The sequence below is a fragment of the Miscanthus floridulus genome, chromosome 2 (assembly GCF_019320115.1).
Source record: "Miscanthus floridulus cultivar M001 chromosome 2, ASM1932011v1, whole genome shotgun sequence".
Lineage (NCBI taxonomy): Eukaryota > Viridiplantae > Streptophyta > Magnoliopsida > Poales > Poaceae > Miscanthus > Miscanthus floridulus.
The window spans coordinates 171,522,297-171,546,438 of NC_089581.1; the positions used below are offsets into that span (position 1 = coordinate 171,522,297).

The 24,142-nt window shown below is 43.7% G+C and overlaps 1 protein-coding gene across 2 annotated transcripts; it reads right to left on the reverse strand.

Moving 5' to 3' along the window:
- Window positions 1-1,329: 1,329 nt before the first annotated feature.
- LOC136535703 (uncharacterized) lies at window positions 1,330-24,142 on the reverse strand. Of its 2 annotated transcripts, none has more exons than XM_066528077.1 (7): window positions 23,504-24,142; window positions 22,501-22,576; window positions 22,296-22,411; window positions 18,444-18,616; window positions 13,658-14,855; window positions 7,901-8,047; window positions 1,330-1,888 (listed from the first exon to the last, which is right to left on the reverse strand). In XM_066528077.1, the coding sequence occupies exons 1-7, from the start codon at window positions 24,126-24,128 to the stop codon at window positions 1,374-1,376; spliced, it is 2,850 nt and encodes a 949-aa protein (XP_066384174.1). In that variant the 5' UTR covers window positions 24,129-24,142; the 3' UTR covers window positions 1,330-1,373. The 2 variants fall into 2 exon arrangements, with proteins under 2 accessions (XP_066384174.1, XP_066384175.1); XM_066528078.1 differs by lacking the exon at window positions 1,330-1,888 and adding an exon at window positions 6,407-6,857.

Consider the following 24,142-nt stretch of genomic DNA (forward strand, 5'->3'; position numbering starts at 1 on the left):
ACAGCCCTGGCCAAGTTCCATGGCCCTTGGAGAAGTTGACCGCAGCTTGAAGGACAAGATGAGGAATCTGCATGGATATGGCGGTGCATGTTTTTTCTGTTGGTGGCGTGTATGTTCCAGTGAACTCATCTTGTGCTGTTATTTCGTTTGTAGAATAAGAGCAAAACTACAAAGTTAAGTCCTGACTCAACAATCAATGCCACGTATGTGCCGCGGTGGTGATGCCATGTCAGAATCAGAAACAAACGAAGGGAATACCTACGGTGAACAACCTTAATAGTTAATGGACTTATAAATGTATTTACAAAGTTGATAGATACCCATCATAAGTTTATGGGCCGCCTATTGAACACATCTAGGCCCTATTGTGAAAAATAGGGCTTCAGTGACTGATAAACACAAGTATGTGTGATTAACGTGTGTTTTGAAAGGGATATACAATTAAGTTAGTCATAAGTGAAAATGACCACAAGCCCACAAATGACGTGGCCCCATGACTTGCGTCTAAACGAGCATTGCGCAAAGGATTATATGAAAGGCTAAGCACGATCTAGAAGCGATTGTAGATTGTGGTCATTGGGGCGGCATTCGCTAAGTAGTGTGTAATGTCTTTGTTTTTCTTTGGTCCTACTATTAAGTGGGTTTAAGACATTTAATTTGAGATAGTTCGACGGATCATCTGATGCTCACTATATGTGTCACGTTTTTTTCAACGGCTAGTGTCTTTTAACCCTCTATATAAATATTATACCTGGCTCATTTTGAGCTACTATTCACTAGTTTGCTTTTTAAAGAACTTAGGAGTTAATAAGCTTTAGAGGTTTATAATTTAGATAGGTTAAGATTTATTGCTTTATAAAATTTTAAAACCCACATCATCCCTTGGGCCATTCGTTCTTTACAGCGATGCATTTTAGGGCTCGTTTGGCACTCCTCAAGTGCTAGAGGAGCCAAAACACTTGAAGAGAAGTTACTTTTTATAGCTCCAGCCTCAAGTTTCTCACCAAAAAACGACTCCTCCAGCTCCTCTGCAAAAGCTATTGATGGATCTACAGCCAGAGCCATGCCAAAAAAGCCCTCATCTATATTTAAAACGGATTTAGTACATGTCCCGTGTGGTTTCATCTCTCGCCAACCACAACTTTGCTTCATATCAAATGCGATGACGCCGCAGCTGCTTATTGTCCAACATTTCCTATGATTCACTTTTATTGTTTTAGGTTATCACAGAAGAATCAACTATCGTGCATTACTAGGAAACAAGGTTAGACACCATATAAACTGATGGCGAATGAAATGCACCGCATTATGAAGCAAACCGCAAACTCATAACCTGAAAGATCGGGTTCCCTGATACTGAAATTATACAATCATCAATCCCATATACATTGATGGCCATAAAAGTTCTGATATGACAGCCTTTCAGCAAGGAACTTAGCAAGTTTTATAGCCTTAGGCCCAGGTCTAAGAACATCTGGGTTACCTGAAATGTCGCATGGACTGTCATGCCCAACACCTATGCACCATCCTCCTGTAACTGGCTCTCCAGGAAGGCGGTGTAAAATTTCGGCATCAATGTGATCAAGCACATGATCATCTTTCGGAAATCTAGTCCCAAAGGCTGCACCACTATCGGTCATATTTTCTACGTCATCTATAGTCAGTAGGCGTGGCTCGTTTTTGGAATGAGCATCCCATGTTGAATAGTGCAGATCATGGTTAACTACAGTCTTGTTGAATTCAGGGGAGTTGCAAAGAACTGTCTGAAAATACTTCCTGTGTGGCAAGGGCATGTTAGTGCAGTACATCAGCTGAGTTCTTGGCAGATTATCCATACCAACAATACAATATTCAATAAATTTCCGAGAAAGGATAACAGATGAAGAGCCTGCAAGGAAACAATAGACACCCTTAGACATAAATAAAAACAGAGTAAACTATCAATAAAACAAACAAGAAACAAGTCAAATAGCACTAAACAATGATGTGTAGCAGCTATATAGTGTTGTATCAATGGTATTATAGACAAATGTCCACAAAACCAGAGTAGACATAATAAGAAATCCAAGAAATATAGGGTTCTGTACCAATGTCAATACAGTACAACCAGGCATTTTGTGAAATTTAATCTTAAGACATTTCATGCATATGCATATCCTTGAAACAGAATGTTCTATCCATCTGCCTTAGAGTTCATATGGTATTCATCATCATTTTTACATCCCAAGATTCTTATACAGGACTACAGGAGTGTACCATAGTTTATGAACCTACAGAAATATCAATAACAGAAGCAATCTGAATGACACTAGTAATATACAGAAAACAATAAAAGAAAAAGGGGCATTTTGTGTCAAGGTAACACAATGGTGGTCAAATGGAACTCAAAATGGAGTATTTATTTTAAGGAAAAACAGGTTTTAAGGTCATACTTTGAAGCCTTGCAGAAATTGGTGGATTTCCCTATTCATGTTACATAACACAAAAAAAAATCGTCATAGAGTTCTAAAGCCCAGCCGTAATCCAACAGCAATAGCAGGCATGTCATTCCAACATGCAACATCATTTTGTCATCGACATTGACTAGTCAACAATTTTTAGCAACTCAAGTTGGGACTGCTACACAGCCACACTAGCCTTGGTGTTGTTAGGCTATGGTCAAGCCTTTTTAGAATCATACAACAACAAAATCAAAGGTTACATGCCATAAGCCAAAGAATTTTGATCTTAATACACGATATTATAGACAGTAGCATTCTGGTAAGGTCTTGTATATAGAAGAGTAAAATTTTCTTAGAAATGGACAAGAAAAAAAGTAACAGCGGAAAAAAAAATCCAAAATGCATAAGGAATATAAAGAAAATAAAAAGAAGGGGTATTTTTGTCAAGGAAATAAATAAATGTAGGTTAATGTTGGCATCAACCATAGCATATACTCCCGTCATTCCAAATTATAAAATGTTTTGGCTTTGTCTAGATACATAGATTTTGCTATGCATTTAGATATACACTATGTCTAAATATACATAGTAAAAAAATGTACCTAGAAAAGCTAAAGTCTTATAATTTGGAACGGAGGGAGTATTTCAGAAGAAGTCCAGGTGTCATAGTCCTTGTCGAAGTCTTGCATAAAGGATTTCCTGACTTATGTGACATAGACCAAGTTTTAATGGTTACACAGATCTTAAACAAAGATTGTAGCCCAAGAACGCCAAAGCAGGCATGACGTTCCAACCTGCCTCATCATTTGGTCATCCACATTGACTAGTCGACAAAAAAATTAGCGATTATGATAGAGTTGTGCTGTAGGTGGGACTGCCAAATCAGCCTTGACCTCCTTAGGATATGTTTTTCAAACTTATGCAAAAGGGCCTCCAGCTGAGTTGGTTCGGTGGTCTGAGTAGCACTCCTCATGTGCTGAGTTCGACTCCCCATGGGAGCGAATTTTCAGGCTAGGGTCAAAAAATTCCCCTCGTTTGTCCCACGCCAAAGCACAGGTCTAAGGCCTAGCCCCGATCGTGGTCGTTCTCACATGGGCTACGGTGCCACTGTGTATGAGTGGGGCAGGGGTTCGGGGGTTTTCTTGACCTGTGTGAGAAGGTCTTCTTCTTAATGCAATGCCCGGGGGCTGTCTTACCCTCCGCAGGTCGAGTTTTTTTTCCAAAATTATACAACAACAAATTCTAGGTTATTTGACTTGAGCCAAGAAATTTGATCTTAAAAACATGATACTATATCTATAAATAACAGCATTCTAATAAGATCTTGAGTAGAAGAGTAAATTTTCTTAGAAATGAACCTAACAAAGTAACACCAGAAAAAAATCCCAAACACAAAAGTAATATATGGAAAATAATAAAGGCATGGGGCATTTTGAACACATAAACAGGTAAAGTTTGAGTTAAACATAGTATTATTTCAAAAGATGTCCAGTTCTATGGCCATAGTTGAAGTCTTGTAGAAATTGGTGAATTTCATGACTAATGTTACATAGCCCAAGGTCTAGTGATGATGCAGCAGTTCTAATAAAAAAAGGGCGTACCCAGTGCAGAGAGCTCCCGCTCTGTGCGGGGTCTGGGAAAGGGTGTTAGTGGTAAGCCTTACCCTCGCCTGTGCAATGCGAGGAGACCACGACTCGAACCCGGGACCTTCCGGTCACAGACGGTAAGACTCTACCGCTTGCACCACCCAGCCATAATTACGCCAAAACAGGCATGACACTCTGACCTGCAAAACCTTTTTCTTGTCCACGTTGTCTATCTAGTCAACATATTGGCGACTAAGACAGACTGAGGCTTCAAGTGGGACTCACACCAGTATTGGCGTGCAGTGGGGCCTTTTTCAATTCATACAACCATAAGTTCCTGGGTTATGTGCCAAGAGCCAAGAAATTCAATCTTAATAACATTATTAAGTTGCATGCACCAACTAATTCAACCCAAAAGCTTAAGCTGATGGGGAGAGGTGGGCAATTAACTTATATTCCAACACCCCCCCCTCACGTGGAGGCGTGGAATAGGAGTGAGCAGCAATTATTTTATTTAATTGCGCTAACCAGGATTCGAACTCGAGACCTCCAGCTCTGATACCATATTAACAACACCAGAAAAAAAATCTAAAACGCACAAGCAATATACAAAATATAATAAAAGCATGGGGCAATTTGAATACATAAACGGTAGTTAATGTTGGAGTTAACATAGCATTATTTCAAAAGATGTCCAAGTTCTGTGCCATTAATTGAAGTCTAGTAGAAATTGGTGCATTTCATGACTAATGTTACACTAGCCCAAGGTCTTATGGTGGTACCTAAAACCCGGCCGTACCCCAATTATGCCAAAGCTGGTGTGATGTTCCGACCTGCAAAAAATCATTTTCCTGTCTACGTTGTCTAGTCAACAAATTTTGGCAACTAAGACAGAGTAGGGTTGCAAGTGGGACCGACATACCAGTCTTAGCGTGATTGGGATACAGTGGGGCCTTTCTCAAATCATACAACATAAATTCCTGGGTTATGTGCCATGAGCCGAGAAACTCAATCTTAGAAATGTGATGCTATATCTATGGACAATAGAACACTGTCTTCTATAGAATAGTAAAGTTGCTTAGATTTTTTTCTAAAACAGGGACACCAGAGGGCGGGGTGGGGGTGGGGGTGGGGGGGGGGGGGGGGGGGGGGGGGGGTTGGAAGGGAGGGTCCAAAACACAAACAATACATGGAAAATAATAAAAGCATAGGACATTTTGAATACGCAAATGGTAGCTAATGTTAAGTTAAACATACTATTATTTCAGAAGATGTCAAGCCTCTATGGACATAGTTGAAGTCTTGTACAAATTGCTGCATTTCATGCTAATGAAACATTGCCCAAGGTCATATGGTGATATTACTGATATAGTTCTAAATCCCAGGCATAACCCAATTACGCCAAAGCTGGCGTGACATTTCAACCTGCAAAAATATCATTTTCTGGTCCACGTTGTCTAGTCAACAAAACTTTGGCAACTAAGACAAAGTGGGGTTGCAAGTGGGACCGACACACCAGTCTTGGCATGATTGGCATACGGTGGGGCCTTTTTCAAATCATACAACATAAATTCCTGGGTTATGTGCCATGAGCCAAGAAATTCAATCTTAGAAATACGATGCTATATCTACAGACAATAGCACACACTAATAAGCTCTTGTATAGAATAGTAAGTTGCTTAGAAATTATTCTTAAACAGTGACACAAGGAAAAAAAACACAAACAATATATGGAAAATAATAAAAGCATAGGGCATTTTGAATACATAAACGGTAGTTAGAATTAAACATATTATTAATTCAGAAGATGTCAAGGCTCTATGGAGTATGGACATAGTTGAAGACTTGAAGTCTTGTAGAAATTGCTGCATTTCATGGATAATGTTACAAAGCCCAAGGTCTTATGGTGGTACAGTTCTAAAACTAGACCATAACCCAATCACGCCAAAGCTAGTGTGACATTCCGACCTGCAAAAAATCATTTCTTGTCCACGTTGTCTAGTCAAAAGAATTAGGCAACTAAGACAGTGGGGTTGCAAGTGGGACTGACACACCAGTCTTGGTGTGATTGGGATATGGTGGGGCCTTTTTCAAATCATACAACCATAAATTCCTGGGTTATGTGCCATGAGCCAAGAAATTCAATCTTAAAAATATGATGCTATATATATCTACGGACAATAGCATGTCGGTAAGCTCTTGTATATAAGAGTGAACAGTGAAGTTAGTTAGAAATTATTCTAAAACAGTAACAGCACCAAAAAACACACACAAGCAATACATGGAAAATAATAAGAGCTAGGCCATTTCGAATACATAAACAGCTGTTAATGTTGAGTTAAACATATTATTATAAGATGTCAAGGTTATGTGGACATAGTTGAAGTCTTGTAGAAATCGGTGCTGTGGCAGAACCGACCAATTATACGAAATTAAGTAAGAAAATCATCCGCCAGAGCAGACGCTTTAGCAAACTTAAGCCCGTATAACCCGGTAGTCCGTGAAATCACGAAGGATTTCAAACCAACTCATGTCCCAGCCATGATCGTACTCAGTTTAGCGGTCACCAATCACATATTACATAAAAGTTTGCATAACCGATACATCAGAGTTTAAACATAGTTATTACAAAACAAGTTTGAATAAAAAGTAGCGGAAGTCATTTGTTAAAACCACACACTCACACGGAGTTCAAATATAGTGCCAGCGAATGATCATCTCCAACAAAAGCATCAGATGAGACGTAAGGAATGACCATGCCCATGGTCCTAAGCATCACCCATCGCAGGATACAGGCAGTTGATACAGTAGCCATAGTACATCTGCCCATCTGCAACAAGTGGGAATAAAACCCTGAGTACGAGAAGGTACTCAGCCAGACTTACCCGACATAACCAAAAATAAATGACACCAAGGATTATGAAGGGCTTTATGGTAGGGTAGCTGACTCTTTTGCAAAAAGAAGCATTTTAGCATTTCAAGAACCTTTCTAAAAGCATTATTGCCAAGTTAATTATTATTAACCTGTTCACTAGGTTTGCACCTATACTAGAGTAAACATATGATTAAGCAGATAATGATAACCGATGATCATTAATCAACTTTCGTGCTGTCATATTCATTATAACTGTCCAAGTGTTCCATAACATTTACTACGATGAAGTAACTCAAGTCAAGTGCTCACTATCCAGGAGCGATGGCGATTCGAATCGATTCCTAACCAGCTGGTGATTTATTCCTTACACAAACCTCACTCACCCGCTAAAGTGAGATATTGATCACCGAGTCAACTTTCCAGGAATCTCGAGTTTGCCAGGAACCACATGTACCCGGGGGCCGACCGACTGCACTTTGGTCTTATCATCCCGCCCCCGTGTCCTACCACACCTGCTCCGGTACAGTGCGTTGCGGGCAATCTACTCGGCCCGAAAAATCTCCCAGCTTCGCGGTCGGAAGGTACTTTATCCGGCCAGCTAAATGTAAGGCATGCGTTCAACATGACTCGAGGCCCAACAACGGTCGGTCCTTAATCGACACAGACGGAAACACTACAGTCCAAAACTCTGCAAGTCTCCGTCCGGTCTCAACTTCATTTAACACTTAGTTATACTATGACTTCATAGTCATCCAAGCAGATCCAGGTAACCACCTATAGCTCGCAGGTGACAGGAAATCACCCGACTTCTACCGGTCTAAGCCAGCTAAGCTTTGACTCGACTGCGGATACCAGGGTAACAAGGATATAGTATAACAAAGGTAAACAAGGTATAATGCAGCAACGGTTGCAAACAACTCCTGAACGTAATGCATCAATTAAAGTAAAGCATTTAATTAATTAGTTGCAAACCGGGAGAAAAATGCTCCGGGGCTTGCCTCTCTCGAAGGAGCTCGGACGGTGATCGGGGCACTCCGGAAGTTCCTCAACGTCCTCCTCGTTGACTTCTGGCACTTCCTGCTGCTGCACCTCGAGCTGCTCCTCTGGCTCCTCGGGTATGACGACTGGGTTCTCGGTTTGCGATCCTGTATGATGCAATGCGCGTAAGTGATTATGCAAACGGTGCATCGAAGGAGATGAATGCAATGGATCTGTTGAAATGCAAGGTAGTCAACATCATCTAAGAACTATACTACAAATACATGTCATCTACTGCATTCTCTTCTACTACTAATATGTTAAGTTAACCTATCTTATGAAATGCTTCAAAGATACACCAAAGCTTTACGATTTTCTTAATCACACTTAAAGCGACACTTGCTTAAACCCTAATTAATAATAGGTTTGAATAGCAACCTATATTTCTGATGTTCCTAAAAATCTGAGAACATTACAGTAGCATACTACTACTCTAAACAGACTACCATAAAAATTTCATGGCATTTGGATAAGTAAACCATCCTACACAAAAATGACAAGCTATAGCATGAAAATGAGCATGAAATTACTTTGTACTATGAAAAGTGTCAAACAACAGAATTAATATTTTTCCTAAGTTCTTCATAGCATATAATGACTGTACAAAAATTACCGCATGCATGTTTTATACAAAGTTTGCTCTCTATCAAAAATAACAAAAATCAGCCCTTAAAGGCACTTGAACTACACCTCCAAAGTTTTCCACAGCACATGCATGAAACATATTTTCCTTAGGAAGTACATGACATAAGAAGATTAACAAACTTGGAATCATATTTTTCTGAAGCCTATATATTTTTCTACATATTTTTCAAGTTATCAGCAATATTCAAGATTGAATAAAATCCTATAGAAAAGTATATCAAAATGACATGCAATAATTTTTTCCAAGTAGATCTGGTAATAAGGAACCTAGAAAAATTTGTTTCAACAAATTTGGAGCAACTTTGAGTATCCAAATATTTTGCAAACCATTTCTGTTTTCAAATAAAAATGAATAAATGGAAATCAATTCTTCAAAACTCTACTGGGCCGGCCTGCGGATGAACTAGCCCATGGCCACTTTCGGCCTGCGCGGCCCGAGCGAAAAGGAGGAGCGCGGCGGCCTGGCAGGGCTTCGGCCCACGGCCGCTTTGCCTGGCCGGCTTGGCCAGCCGAGGCGAGGCGCCATGCCGGGGCGCGCGCTGGCGCGGCGGCGCGGCTCGGCCAGCGGCCAGCGGCCGTCTCCGGCCACGGCAACGCCAGAGAGCGAGCGCAGGAGACGCGCGAGGAGAAAGCGAGCTCGGCAAGGTCGCTATGCGAGGCTGGAGAGGGAAGGAAAAGGGCGCTCCACGGCGGCCGTGCATGGCGGTGCCATGGACGCCGGTGGCGAGGCGCGGGGAGGTCCGACCTGTGCTCGGAAGGCGGAGCAAGTTCGAGCACGACTTCGAGGAAGGCGAGGCGGAGCTCGGGGCACGAGGAATTGGAGAATGGTGCGGTGGTGCTTGAGTTGGACGCCGGCGGAGCTCGAGCGCGGCGACGGCGGAGCTCGGAGCTCGCGGCTGTGGAGGAGAAGGGGAGGAAGTGCAGGGCGCGAGTGAGCGAGTGCGCGGACACCGGCAGGTGAAGGCGGGCGCGTGGGCGCAGTGCCAGGCCACGGCTGCCGCGCGGCGGGCGACGCCAGCGCAGAGCGGCCACGCGGCGGGCAAGCTCTGCCACGGCCGGGACGCGCGGCGCGCGGGAGGAGAAGGCAGCGCGCGGTGGACTGGGCCGCGGCGAGCCAGCTGGGCCGAGGCAGGAGCGGGTGAGCGGGCGACGGGCGCGGAGGCAGGCCGGGCCGCCTGTGCGGCTGGGCCGAAAGCGAGGCGGCGGCCCAGGAAAAAGGAAATGAAGATTTTCAATTTATTTTCAAGAAATTTTTAAATGCCACCATTCAAACATTATTTTGAGCAAGAAAATGACCTCTTTTGAAAATGTACCAAAAATGAAAATTGCTTAGAATTCAATTCCCTACAACTTTGCTTTTATAACCAAAGTCCAATCCTATCTAGATTTTAAATTATAGAATCAAAGTTAAATTTTAACTCAAAACCCTAATTTTTGGAATTTACTTTAGAAGCAAAATTTTGAATTAATTTAAATACAAACCTTGCTCCAAAAATTGTGCTAAACCATTCTAGATGATTTACAAGCCTAACCAACAATTTCTACTCAACTAGCAAGCAAGAATCAGGGCAAAACAACTCTAATAAGTGTATGCATCATTTTCTTTTCACAAACATGTTTCGTATGTTTCGAAGAAATGTTTCAGTTGTTATATGCAAGATCATGCATGTAGGATTAGGATGCTTGATGATGCATGACAGGTATGATTTAGCAGTGCCTAGATGTAGGCATAACACCGGGGTGTTACAGCCCTCCCCCCTTATAAAAATCTCGTCCCGAGATTTGGGTTACGAACCATTTGTTATAAAATTCTTCATAAGCTTTTTGTAGATACTCTCCTGTTTCCCAAGTTGCATCTCCCTCATCATGATGATCCCACTGTATCTTGTAAGTTTTCACCACACTATTCCGAGTAGCACGTTCCTTCGTGTCTAACACTCGGACTGGTTGCTCACGATACACCAAATCTGATTTGAGTTGAATACCTCGAGGTTCTATTCTTTCCTCCGGAACACGCAAGCATTTCTTGAGATGTGATACATGGAAAACTGGGAAAACTGTACTCATTGTCTCAGGTAACTCTAGCTTGTAGGCTACCGGACCTCTTCGTTCCAAGATCTTGTATGGTCCTACGAATCTTGCGGCAAGCTTTCTTCGGATTCCAAACCTTTTCTTCTTCATTGGTGTGACTTTCAAATAAACATAGTCACCAACTTCAAACACAAGGGGTCTCCTTCTTTTGTCTGCATAGCTTTTCTGACGTGATTGGGCAGCTTTCATATTATGCTGAATAATATGAACTTTCTTCTCGGCTTCTTCTACAAAGTCAATGCCATAATACCTTCTATCACCAGGCTCGATCCAATTCAATGGTGTTCTACATTTTTTTCCATATAAAGCTTCGAATGGGGCCATCTTGATGCTTTCTTGATAGCTATTATTATAAGAAAACTCAGCTAACGGTATCCATGACTCCCATGATCCCTTGGAAGACAATACACAGGCTCTCAACATATCCTCCAAAACAGCATTTACTCGTTCAGTCTGACCATCTGTCTGAGGATGATAAGCGGTACTGCGAATTAAACTAGTTCCTAAGCCTTTGTGTAAGTGTTCCCAAAAATGAGCCGTGAACTGTGAGCCTCTATCAGATATTATGGTCTTGGGTATACCATGCAACCTCACAATTTCTGCGATATACTTCTCGGCATATTGAGGTGGTCGATAATCTGTTTTGACAGGCAAGAAATGAGCGGTCTTGGTAAGACGGTCCACAATTACCCAAATCGAATCATGTCCTTTTTGGGTAGTGGGCAAACCCGTGATAAAATCCATACTGATATCGTCCCACTTCCAACTAGGGACTGATAAGGGTTGCAACATACCAGCAGGTTTCATGTGAATGGCTTTCACTCGACAACATGTGTCACATCTGACAACATATGCTGTAATTTCTTTCTTCATTTTGGTCCACCAATAGCGAGATCTTAGTTCTTGATACATCTTACTACTTCCAGGATGGATAGATAGCTTAGACAGGTGAGCTTCATCCATGAGTTTATTCCTAAGCTCTCGATCCTTGGGAACCACAAGACGGTTGTCAAACCACAACACACCCTGTTCATCCACTTTAAAGTGTTGAGACGGCTTTTCTTTTATTTTCTCTTTGATGTGGAATATCCCCTTGTCGGTTTTCTGACCTTCTATTATCTTACTCTCCAACGAGCAACTAATCTGAATACTATGTAACACAGCAGGATGCATTAGATCGAATCCATCTTCAAGTAATGGCTGCACAGTCAAGTAATGTGACTTCCTGCTCAAAGCATCTGCCACTACATTGGCTTTACCAGGATGATATTGCACATTCAAGTTGTAATCTTTGATCAATTCCAACCATCTACGTTGTCTCATGTTTAGCTCTGGTTGGGTAAAGATATACTTAAGACTCTTGTGATCCGTGAAAATATTGCACACATTACCAAGTAGGTAATGTCTCCAAATTTTTAGGGCGTGCACAACTGCAGCAAGTTCCAGATCATGTGTTGGATAGTTGACCTCGTGCTTTCTCAATTGACGTGATGCATAAGCTATGACTCTCCTTTCTTGCATAAGAACACAACCCAATCCAGTCTTTGATGCGTCGCAAAACACATCAAATGGTTTCTCTATATCCGGTTGTGCTAGAACAGGAGCAGTGGTCAACAGTTTCCGCAAAGTGTGGAAAGCTGCTTCACACTCCTCTGTCCATACAAACTTGTGATCCTTCTGTAGGAGACTCGTCATCGGTTTGGCGATCTTTGAGAAATCTGGTATAAAGCGACGGTAATAACCCGCTAGTCCTAAGAAACTTCTAATCTCAGGAACTGAGGTCGGTGTTTTCCAATTCATAACTTCTTGCACCTTACTTGGATCGACTGAAACTCCATTCTCTGACAGAATGTGACCAAGGAAAGGAACTTCCTTCAACCAGAATTCGCATTTGCTAAACTTAGCATACAATTGATGATCTCTAAGTCTGGTCAAGACAGTTCTCAGATGCTCTTCGTGATCTTTCTCATTCTCGGAGTACACCAGAATGTCATCGATGAATACTACCACAAACTTATCCAATTCTGGCATGAAAACTGTATTCATCAAAAACATAAAATATGCGGGAGCATTTGTCAAGCCAAAAGACATGACAAGATACTCATACAACCCGTATCTGGTGGAAAATGCAGTTTTTGGTATATCCTGTGGCCTAATCTTGATCTGATGATAACCGGATCTCAAATCTATTTTTGAGAACACCTTGGCCTTGGATAATTGGTCAAACAGAACATCAATATGTGGCAAGGGATATTTATTCTTGACGGTCACAGCATTGAGTGGCCTATAATCTACGCACATTCTCAACGTGCCCTCTTTCTTTTTCTTCACAAACAAAGCTGAACATCCCCATTCAGACTTGCTTGGCCGAATAAACCCCTTTTTCGACAAATCTTCTAATTGCTTCTTTAGCTCAGCTAACTCGTCGGGAGGCATCCGATAGGGCCTCCTTGAAATCGGAGCTGTTCCGGGGACTAACTCAATTCCAAACTCAATCTCTCTATCTGGCGGAAGACCAGGTAGCTCATCCGGGAATACGTCCGGGAATTCACACACTACCGGAATCTGATGAATAGGAATGACTGCCGTAGCGCATGTAACACTTATAAGGTCTGTTCTTCGAGGCAATGGTACTTGGAAAGTACCCTCACCCAGGGGATCCTTAAGGGTAAGTACTCGACCTCTAGTATCTATGACTGCTCCCCAATCCTTCATCCAATTCATCCCTATAATGACATCCAAGACTAACCCAGGCATAACTATCAAGTTCACTCGGAACTTTCTGCTACCTAATTCAAGGGTTGCCCCTCGAACCATCCGGTTGGTCAAAACATCAGCCCCTGCTGAACTTATACGGTAACCATAACCCAATTCTGTGCATAGTTGTTCATATTTCTGTGCAAATGCTTGACTCATAAAAGAATGCGATGATCCGGAATCAAATAGAACAACTGCAGGGTTTTCATTGACAGTAAACTTACCAGCAGTGACGGGCTCTCCCTCTGGAATTTCATCCACTGTGGTACTGTGCACTCTAGCATTATAAGTCTGCTGCTTCTTCTTGGGCGGGTATGGACAAAACCTCGAGAAATGACCGGGTTGATCACAGTTATAGCAGGGTCCTCTCACTGTCCCGGCAGATCCCACAGCTCCCTTGGAACTGCCTTGTACCGCAGTTGCGGCTGCTTTGTTGGGCTGTACTGCCATCTTGTACGGCTTTTGAGGTCCACGGAAATTCTGGCTTCTTGGCTGAGGTGGCCTGAATCTAGCGCCAGGTGCCGATGGGCGATAAGGAGGACGACCTCCCATAGGTGCTCTAGCTTGAGACGGCCCACCTTCGAAGGCTCTCTTGCGTGTCTTGGCTGCGGTGCTGGCGTTGTTATTCTTCTCCTGCTTCAGACAGTCACTGATGAAGTCGTTGAATCTGACGCGGTTGTTAGTACCAACATGCTTCATCATTTTTGGATTGAGACCCCTCTTAAAACTGGCTATTCTCTTAGCATCTGTGTCAACCATGTCGGGAGCATAGCGACATAAGTTGTTGAAAGCATGCAGGTATTGCGTCACGGTCTTGGTACCCTGGTTCAATGCCAGAAACTCTCCCAACTTCATCTCTGTCAGCCCGGGTGGAATATAGACTCCGCGGAAGGCCTCAGCAAACTCTCTCCAAGAAATCTGAGCATTTGGAGGGAAGGTGGTGCGATGGTGCTTCCACCACATTCCCGCCGGTCCTTGCAATTGAAGTGCAGCATACTCCGTTTTTAGCACCTCAGTCATTCTCAACACACGGAATTTATCTTCCATCGTGTTGATCCATTCCTCAGCATCAAGTGGCTCTGTTGCTTCCTTGAAGACTGGTGGCCTGGTGTCCATGAAATCTTTGAAGCTGCTATATTGGTTCACTCCTATGCCACCACCTTGATTGTTACCACGTTGAACGTTGTTGGCGATGGTTCTGAGAAGATCCTCCATGTTCTTCTGAGATTGTTCTGTGTTGCGCTGACTCCCGAGTAGCTGTGCGAGGAACATTTCGGGGGTAACCGGGGGCGGAGGTGGCAAATGCGGTTCATGGGGAGGTTCATTGTTGTTGCTGTGGTTTCCACCACCACCACCACCAGTCCCTGCACCGTTGGCACCGGGCTCAGCGGCCTCATACGTGGTTCGGCGAGTGTTTGTCATCTGCATTTTTCAGCAACAAGTATGATTGAGTGAAGCTGTAATAATTGCGAGTGAGGGAAAAATTATGCCATACTGAATTTACTGGAGAGAATAAATTCATACAATAAAAACAGAGGCACAACAATCTCAATTCCAATTAAAACAACAGCACTTAATCGAGTTACTTAAACGGCAAACATCGCGTCCATACAATCACATTGCCAGTATACATACACTGGACTTTTTATGCGTTCAGATATCGCATTCGAAAATCAAGTTCCAAACACATGCCAATTCTCATACGTTCGAAGCAACATACGATAGATTACATGCCAACAAAAGAAAGGTCATCGCGACAATACCTAGATACTAGCGCAAAGCTACTAGCCTACTCCTCGGGGCCATCGTCGGGATCGGAGACGTCACCATCGCCTCCAGGTGAAACTACAGGCTCGTTCTGGTTGTCGTTGTCGATGTCCATGCCAGCGGCGTTTGGTGGAGCATATGGGCCAACCCCATTGTAGAGCGCGTGAAACTCCTCGTGCAAGTAGCCGTTGTATTCCTCTAGCTCATCGACTCTCTGCAACAGAAGGTTTCTTGCGTTCCAGGCTTCATTCCTTTCCTGAACCAACTGTCCAATCATGCGGTCTGCATTGTTGTTGGCTTGAGTCAACGTATGCACTTGCTGCATAGCTCTATCACCTCTTTCAACCGCCTGATCTCGCTGTAGATTCATATCAGCCAACTGCTCCTGCAAGCTAGCTATAGCTCGAGCCTGTCTCTTCTTCTGCTTCTTCCCTTTGAGCTTATCCTCACTACGCAAGCCAGTCAAAGTCCAGTAGGTACTCTCAAGACCCTCATACGCCCTGATGGCGGCGAACATAGCACTCATTGCCTGGTTGTCGCTAGCCTGTCCCTCAGCTGGACCTCTGACCAATGCGCTTCCTTCAGGCTGAACCCAAATGGCATCGCGGGGATCATCCCTAGGAAAAGTACCAGCTAAAGCTGCTGCAAGCTCACTGGGAAATCTGCTCATAATGTCCCTGATGACACGGAAGGCTGCTCCCTCTGCACCCTCAGCTGGAGTGCGACCCTCAAACTCCAAATGCCAACCATCCCAATCTGGAGCATCACCAAGAGCAGGAACCATGATCTCCACCACTGCAAGTCCATCATCTGCTAACTGGCTCTCATTCCAAGAGTACACCGGCTCTTGACCCTCTGGGTACCCCACATCATGGAGCACTCTCCAAAGCAAAGTCGGCATGCCAAACTCGCTCAAGAAGGTGTCCGTGGTGCGGTGCTCCCTCAGGGCCAACGGACGTCGGGGTGCTCTTCCTCCGGTGGACTTACGGGCGGTCTGCTTCGTGCGGGCCATCTGTAGCAAAAGTTCTCTTATTACCTCGGGGAAACATATTTTAGGTGATGCAACTTTTATCAAAATGAGATAATCAATTTATAAGGGGAGGTATGCATGAGATGAATGAGATGCACAAGTACATGATGTATGTACGGGTCGTACGTTCTCACAAACTTAGGAAATAAATAATTTCTAACGACGAATTCGGTGGCATAACAACGATCTCTCATTTACGTAGCTAATACGTTCTACACGATAGCGTTGTTATGTACCTGCAGAAGATTCATTTCAGCCCAATTCCCAATGAATGCATAAAAGCAGTAAAATTTTATCTACACGCTCTACACGAATCCCCAGATACGTGTACAACGGTAGTAACTACCCGAATCATCATCCTAATGATGGCATCGCCTCCACAGACGGAAGACCCTCACATGAGATACCTTGGTAAAACATGCGTAGAACATGTAATTACTCCAGTATCATATAAGCATTCACCCTAGATCGGCGGTGTATCCGATCATGCTCTCACAACTCACACTTACCGAGGCGTAGAGGCAATTGATCCATTCATTACCACTCAAACAAGTGGCACTCATACAATAGCACGCCGTATGAGCGACGAAAGAGAAATATGATGCAAGAACCCCGGTCAGTACTTAATTAAGCCACCTAAAGTCCTTAACTGGGCATAAAGGATATGATCACTGGCACACTTTATAGTTTTAAAATCACGTTTTCCAATGCCTTTTTGTTTTAAATACACTTGTGAACAGTAACACGCTAAACCATGCTCTGATACCAGCTGTGGCAGAACCGACCAATTATACGAAATTAAGTAAGAAAATCATCCGCCAGAGCAGACGCTTTAGCAAACTTAAGCCCGTATAACCCGGTAGTCCGTGAAATCACGAAGGATTTCAAACCAACTCATGTCCCAGCCATGATCGTACTCAGTTTAGCGGTCACCAATCACATATTACATAAAAGTTTGCATAACCGATACATCAGAGTTTAAACATAGTTATTACAAAACAAGTTTGAATAAAAAGTAGCGGAAGTCATTTGTTAAAACCACACACTCACACGGAGTTCAAATATAGTGCCAGCGAATGATCATCTCCAACAAAAGCATCAGATGAGACGTAAGGAATGACCATGCCCATGGTCCTAAGCATCACCCATCGCAGGATACAGGCAGTTGATACAGTAGCCATAGTACATCTGCCCATCTGCAACAAGTGGGAATAAAACCCTGAGTACGAGAAGGTACTCAGCCAGACTTACCCGACATAACCAAAAATAAATGACACCAAGGATTATGAAGGGCTTTATGGTAGGGTAGCTGACTCTTTTGCAAAAAGAAGCATTTTAGCATTTCAAGAACCTTTCTAAAAGCATTATTGCCAAGTTAATTATTATTAACCTGTTCACTAGGTTTGCACCTATACTAGAGTAAACATATGATTAAGCAGATAATGATAACCGATGATCATTAATCAACTTTCGTGCTGTCATATTCATTATAACTGTCCAAGTGTTCCATAACATTTACTACGATGAAGTAACTCAAGTCAAGTGCTCACTATCCAGGAGCGATGGCGATTCGAATCGATTCCTAACCAGCTGGTGATTTATTCCTTACACAAACCTCACTCACCCGCTAAAGTGAGATATTGATCACCGAGTCAACTTTCCAGGAATCTCGAGTTTGCCAGGAACCACATGTACCCGGGGGCCGACCGACTGCACTTTGGTCTTATCATCCCGCCCCCGTGTCCTACCACACCTGCTCCGGTACAGTGCGTTGCGGGCAATCTACTCGGCCCGAAAAATCTCCCAGCTTCGCGGTCGGAAGGTACTTTATCCGGCCAGCTAAATGTAAGGCATGCGTTCAACATGACTCGAGGCCCAACAACGGTCGGTCCTTAATCGACACAGACGGAAACACTACAGTCCAAAACTCTGCAAGTCTCCGTCCGGTCTCAACTTCATTTAACACTTAGTTATACTATGACTTCATAGTCATCCAAGCAGATCCAGGTAACCACCTATAGCTCGCAGGTGACAGGAAATCACCCGACTTCTACCGGTCTAAGCCAGCTAAGCTTTGACTCGACTGCGGATACCAGGGTAACAAGGATATAGTATAACAAAGGTAAACAAGGTATAATGCAGCAACGGTTGCAAACAACTCCTGAACGTAATGCATCAATTAAAGTAAAGCATTTAATTAATTAGTTGCAAACCGGGAGAAAAATGCTCCGGGGCTTGCCTCTCTCGAAGGAGCTCGGACGATGATCGGGGCACTCCGGAAGTTCCTCAACGTCCTCCTCGTTGACTTCTGGCACTTCCTGCTGCTGCACCTCGAGCTGCTCCTCTGGCTCCTCGGGTATGACGACTGGGTTCTCGATTTGCGATCCTGTATGATGCAATGCGCGTAAGTGATTATGCAAACGGTGCATCGAAGGAGATGAATGCAATGGATCTGTTGAAATGCAAGGTAGTCAACATCATCTAAGAACTATACTACAAATACATGTCATCTACTGCATTCTCTTCTACTACTAATATGTTAAGTTAACCTATCTTATGAAATGCTTCAAAGATACACCAAAGCTTTACGATTTTCTTAATCACACTTAAAGCGACACTTGCTTAAACCCTAATTAATAATAGGTTTGAATAGCAACCTATATTTCTGATGTTCCTAAAAATCTGAGAACATTACAGTAGCATACTACTACTCTAAACAGACTACCATAAAAATTTCATGGCATTTGGATAAGTAAACCATCCTACACAAAAATGACAAGCTATAGCATGAAAATGAGCATGAAATTACTTTGTACTATGAAAAGTGTCAAACAACAGAATTAATATTTTTCCTAAGTTCTTCATAGCATATAATGACTGTACAAAAATTACCGCATGCATGTTTTATACAAAGTTTGCTCTCTATCAAAAATAACAAAAATCAGCCCTTAAAGGCACTTGAACTACACCTCCAAAGTTTTCCACAGCACATGCATGAAACATATTTTCCTTAGGAAGTACATGACATAAGAAGATTAACAAACTTGGAATCATATTTTTCTGAAGCCTATATATTTTTCTACATATTTTTCAAGTTATCAGCAATATTCAAGATTGAATAAAATCCTATAGAAAAGTATATCAAAATGACATGCAATAATTTTTTCCAAGTAGATCTGGTAATAAGGAACCTAGAAAAATTTGTTTCAACAAATTTGGAGCAACTTTGAGTATCCAAATATTTTGCAAACCATTTCTGTTTTCAAATAAAAATGAATAAATGGAAATCAATTCTTCAAAACTCTACTGGGCCGGCCTGCGGATGAACTAGCCCATGGCCACTTTCGGCCTGCGCGGCCCGAGCGAAAAGGAGGAGCGCGGCGGCCTGGCAGGGCTTCGGCCCACGGCCGCTTTGCCTGGCCGGCTTGGCCAGCCGAGGCGAGGCGCCATGCCGGGGCGCGCGCTGGCGCGGCGGCGCGGCTCGGCCAGCGGCCAGCGGCCGTCTCCGGCCACGGCAACGCCAGAGAGCGAGCGCAGGAGACGCGCGAGGAGAAAGCGAGCTCGGCAAGGTCGCTATGCGAGGCTGGAGAGGGAAGGAAAAGGGCGCTCCACGGCGGCCGTGCATGGCGGTGCCATGGACGCCGGTGGCGAGGCGCGGGGAGGTCCGACCTGTGCTCGGAAGGCGGAGCAAGTTCGAGCACGACTTCGAGGAAGGCGAGGCGGAGCTCGGGGCACGAGGAATTGGAGAATGGTGCGGTGGTGCTTGAGTTGGACGCCGGCGGAGCTCGAGCGCGGCGACGGCGGAGCTCGGAGCTCGCGGCTGTGGAGGAGAAGGGGAGGAAGTGCAGGGCGCGAGTGAGCGAGTGCGCGGACACCGGCAGGTGAAGGCGGGCGCGTGGGCGCAGTGCCAGGCCACGGCTGCCGCGCGGCGGGCGACGCCAGCGCAGAGCGGCCACGCGGCGGGCAAGCTCTGCCACGGCCGGGACGCGCGGCGCGCGGGAGGAGAAGGCAGCGCGCGGTGGACTGGGCCGCGGCGAGCCAGCTGGGCCGAGGCAGGAGCGGGTGAGCGGGCGACGGGCGCGGAGGCAGGCCGGGCCGCCTGTGCGGCTGGGCCGAAAGCGAGGCGGCGGCCCAGGAAAAAGGAAATGAAGATTTTCAATTTATTTTCAAGAAATTTTTAAATGCCACCATTCAAACATTATTTTGAGCAAGAAAATGACCTCTTTTGAAAATGTACCAAAAATGAAAATTGCTTAGAATTCAATTCCCTACAACTTTGCTTTTATAACCAAAGTCCAATCCTATCTAGATTTTAAATTATAGAATCAAAGTTAAATTTTAACTCAAAACCCTAATTTTTGGAATTTACTTTAGAAGCAAAATTTTGAATTAATTTAAATACAAACCTTGCTCCAAAAATTGTGCTAAACCATTCTAGATGATTTACAAGCCTAACCAACAATTTCTACTCAACTAGCAAGCAAGAATCAGGGCAAAACAACTCTAATAAGTGTATGCATCATTTTCTTTTCACAAACATGTTTCGTATGTTTCGAAGAAATGTTTCAGTTGTTATATGCAAGATCATGCATGTAGGATTAGGATGCTTGATGATGCATGACAGGTATGATTTAGCAGTGCCTAGATGTAGGCATAACACCGGGGTGTTACAGGTGCATTTCATGACTAATGTTACATAGCCCAAGGACCAAAGTCTTATGGTGATACAGTTCTAAACCCGGCCATAATTGATTATGCAAAGCAGGCACGAAGTTATGGCCTGCAAAAATTCATTTTCTTTTCCATGACTGGTCAACAAAATTTTTGCGACTAAGACAGTGGGGTTGCAAGTGGGACAGACACACCAGTTTGGGCATGAATAGGATATGGTGGGGTCTTTTCAAATCATACAACAATGAATTCCAGGGTTATGTGCCACGAGCCAAGAAACACGATACAACTCAAATTTCTTTCTTGTAAGTTTGCAAATCAGCTATGAATATAGAATACATATCGCCATCCAATTTCTTAGTTTATGAATACTTTGAATTGCCACAAAAACATAAGATTTGTCTGCAAGTGTCCCAAGAGTAAGGCTTAGTGAAAGGATTAATAAAAAACATTGTGTACCAATATTCAATAAATTACAGAAATTGCAGTGTTCAAATACAGTCCTATTTTCAATATGCTAGTCCAACAAATGCCAGAATTTGCTTGAATATTACCATGAAGTAAAGCACCATGCAAAGATGTATATAGACCACCCAGAGTTCCCATCATGCCCTTCTACCGAAATAGACAAGGCAGCTAAAAAATCGAAATGGTGAGATTTCATTTAGTTAAATAGGGATATATATGGTCAGCAAACCAAATGACCAGCTTACTGAAGGATCCCTAATACCCTATGTCCTACCTACATTGATCTTCCATTTTAAAAGTTCAAATGGCCAGCCTTCAAATCTATAACTTAATTGAATTAGTGACCACAGTTTACATCAACAAGAAGAGCACTTAAAGAATTAAATGATCTTGTTAATTAACAATGACCATGTGCATCATACCAAACAAACCAGTAGAATCTTAGCTATCATAGCCCTAGCCGATAGAATGATAATCAACGTAAGAAAGTTAACTGGTAACAAACCCATGCCCACCCCAAAAAATTTTCACTTAATTACCATTTTGGACGATGCAAACCTCGGGCATTACTTGGTGAAAAATCTAATGATGAAATTTCCAGATTATAAATCTAAATATCCCTTGTGTATATTTGTGGCTGAGTTTCAGAAAAATGAGTGCAATGATTTTTTAGGTCACAACAGAGGTAGTTTATATTTACACGTTCACGAAAGGCATCAACAACAGAAAAATTGGACCGTGTCACCACTGTTCTAGGTCAACTGTGTATCACTTGACTATTGGCATTATAAAGCATTTTATTCTATATTGTTCTAACATTATGTACTGACAAATAAAGAGAAAAAAAAATATGGGGAGTGCTTCCATGCCTCACCCTTGGATTGTGAGTCATGCGGTAGTGTAGATTAAAGACAGTACTCCCTCACCTGTAAACAGTTTATAAGCATTTGGTAGATCATGCTTTTGGGTGGCATAAAAAATGTCATTCCTGGATGAGAGATATAGACCAGGATCAACGATGATTGGCCTTATTTGTCTTTCCCTGGATGCAGAGACAGACAGACAATGTAAATAACTTCCAGCCCTAAATTGAGAGAGAGACTAGAACCAAAAATGATAAAGTGCACATACTCCTTCCAACCAATATAGCTAGTATGCTGAATGAAGTTGAGATCCTTCGGTAGGTATGAAAAAGCATGCAGGAGGTCTGCAAACAATTTGGAAATCAAGTTACCTTCATAAACTAATAACTTTCCACTAGCTGTCAACAATTTATGACATAAATAAATGAGTAAAAGTAACAAACAGCTATTGTAAACCCTGACAAGATTAAAGTAGCAAGTTCCCATGGCTTCAAGCTCCATTCACAAATGCATGCTAGGTGCATAGGACTCAAGTAGGCAGTACATAGCATAAACCTTAGAAAAAAAAATAATCTGATGCCCAAGCTAAATGAAAACCAATCGAAAGCATTGGTTGACTATAAGACCACAATATTCTTTGTGGGACAAATTCTGTTCTCCATTCTAATTGCACTATTTCCAAACTAAAAAAAAAGCGGGGGAGGAAATTTAAAAATAGTGGCCAGGAGTAAAGCTAGCTACAATCTTATTTACAAACTCTAGTGTGACACTTCCATGTAATCATTGGGAGTGTTAATTCAATTAAAAGACTAACATGAGCATGCTTTTATAGATGAAGTGAATCTTTTTCCTTGGTGAATTGGCATAAGAATATACAACGAACTGATTATTTAGTTTCAACCTGTTCCTTTAGAGACCTACCAAAAAAATGAGTTATATTCCTTAAAGCCATCCTAGCCCCATTCTTTCAAACCTTTCTATATCCATTCTCATGCATTAGCATGATCTTCTGAAAGGGAACTATCATGTACAATAAATTGATTCACCTACTTGATAACACCAAATCCAGAGTTGTCGACAGATCTATCAATGCTAAACAATCTACGGAATATTTCATGAAAACATTAACAATCTATTAAAACAAAATAGATATAGATAAATACTCTTCTGATCACCCAAATACCTAGATCTATATAAAAAATCTCAGGAACACTAGGGTGTACAGCATATATACACCAAAAAGTAGTGGGATTGGTGTAGAGAAGAATCACCATCGGGTGTCACGAGCGGGTACTCATCGGCGTCGAGGTGCACGAACCAGTCCCAGCCCTGGTCGACCCTCAGCAGCAGCGCGGCGCCGTGCAGCGTGGCGGCGAGCGCGGAGGCCCCGCGCGGGTTGGCGAACCCGGGGTCCCCGACGACATGGACGTTGTCGCGGCCGGGGGCAGCCCGCGCGCTGCAAGCGAGCCGTGCGCGGTCGTCCGCGGAGGCGGCGCGGTCGAGCAGGAGGAGGTAGACGTTGCGGGGGTGGTAGGTGGCGAGGAGCAGCCGCTGGAGGCGGTCGGCGTCGCCCGCGGATCCCGTGAGGAGGAACGCGAGCGAGGGCGGCGCGGGGCCCGCGGAGGCTGCGGAGGGGAGCGGCGCGAGGCGGGGCTGTGGTGGTGGAGGCGGCGAGGGGGCGGGGGAGGAGGAGGAGGAGGAGAGGAGGTGGAGGGTCAGCAGCAGCAGCAGGGAAGTGAGGAGAAGGCACGGGAGCGGGCGGGAGTCCTTGGGGAAGATGCTGAGCAGCAAGGCGGAGGGCGCGGCCGCCGAGGCGGATTGCATTGCATGCGGGGAGAGGGGAAATTTTCTGGGCTGCTGCGCTCTGCTGCTCTGCGCCTGCGGATTGCATTGCATGGGGGGTAGAGCCG

Excerpts from the sequence above, each read along its gene's own strand:
- LOC136535703 (XM_066528077.1), bottom strand. The coding sequence starts at position 24,128 with ATGCAATGCAATCCGCAGGCGCAGAGCAGCAGAGCGCAGCAGCCCAGA. Across the intron at positions 22,577-23,503 it reads CCCGCTCGTGACACCCGATG|ACCTCCTGCATGCTTTTTCA; the intron begins GTGATTCTTCTC and ends AATTGTTTGCAG. Across the intron at positions 18,617-22,295 it reads TGCTTATAAACTGTTTACAG|GATCGCAAATCGAGAACCCA; the intron begins GTGAGGGAGTAC and ends TGCATCATACAG.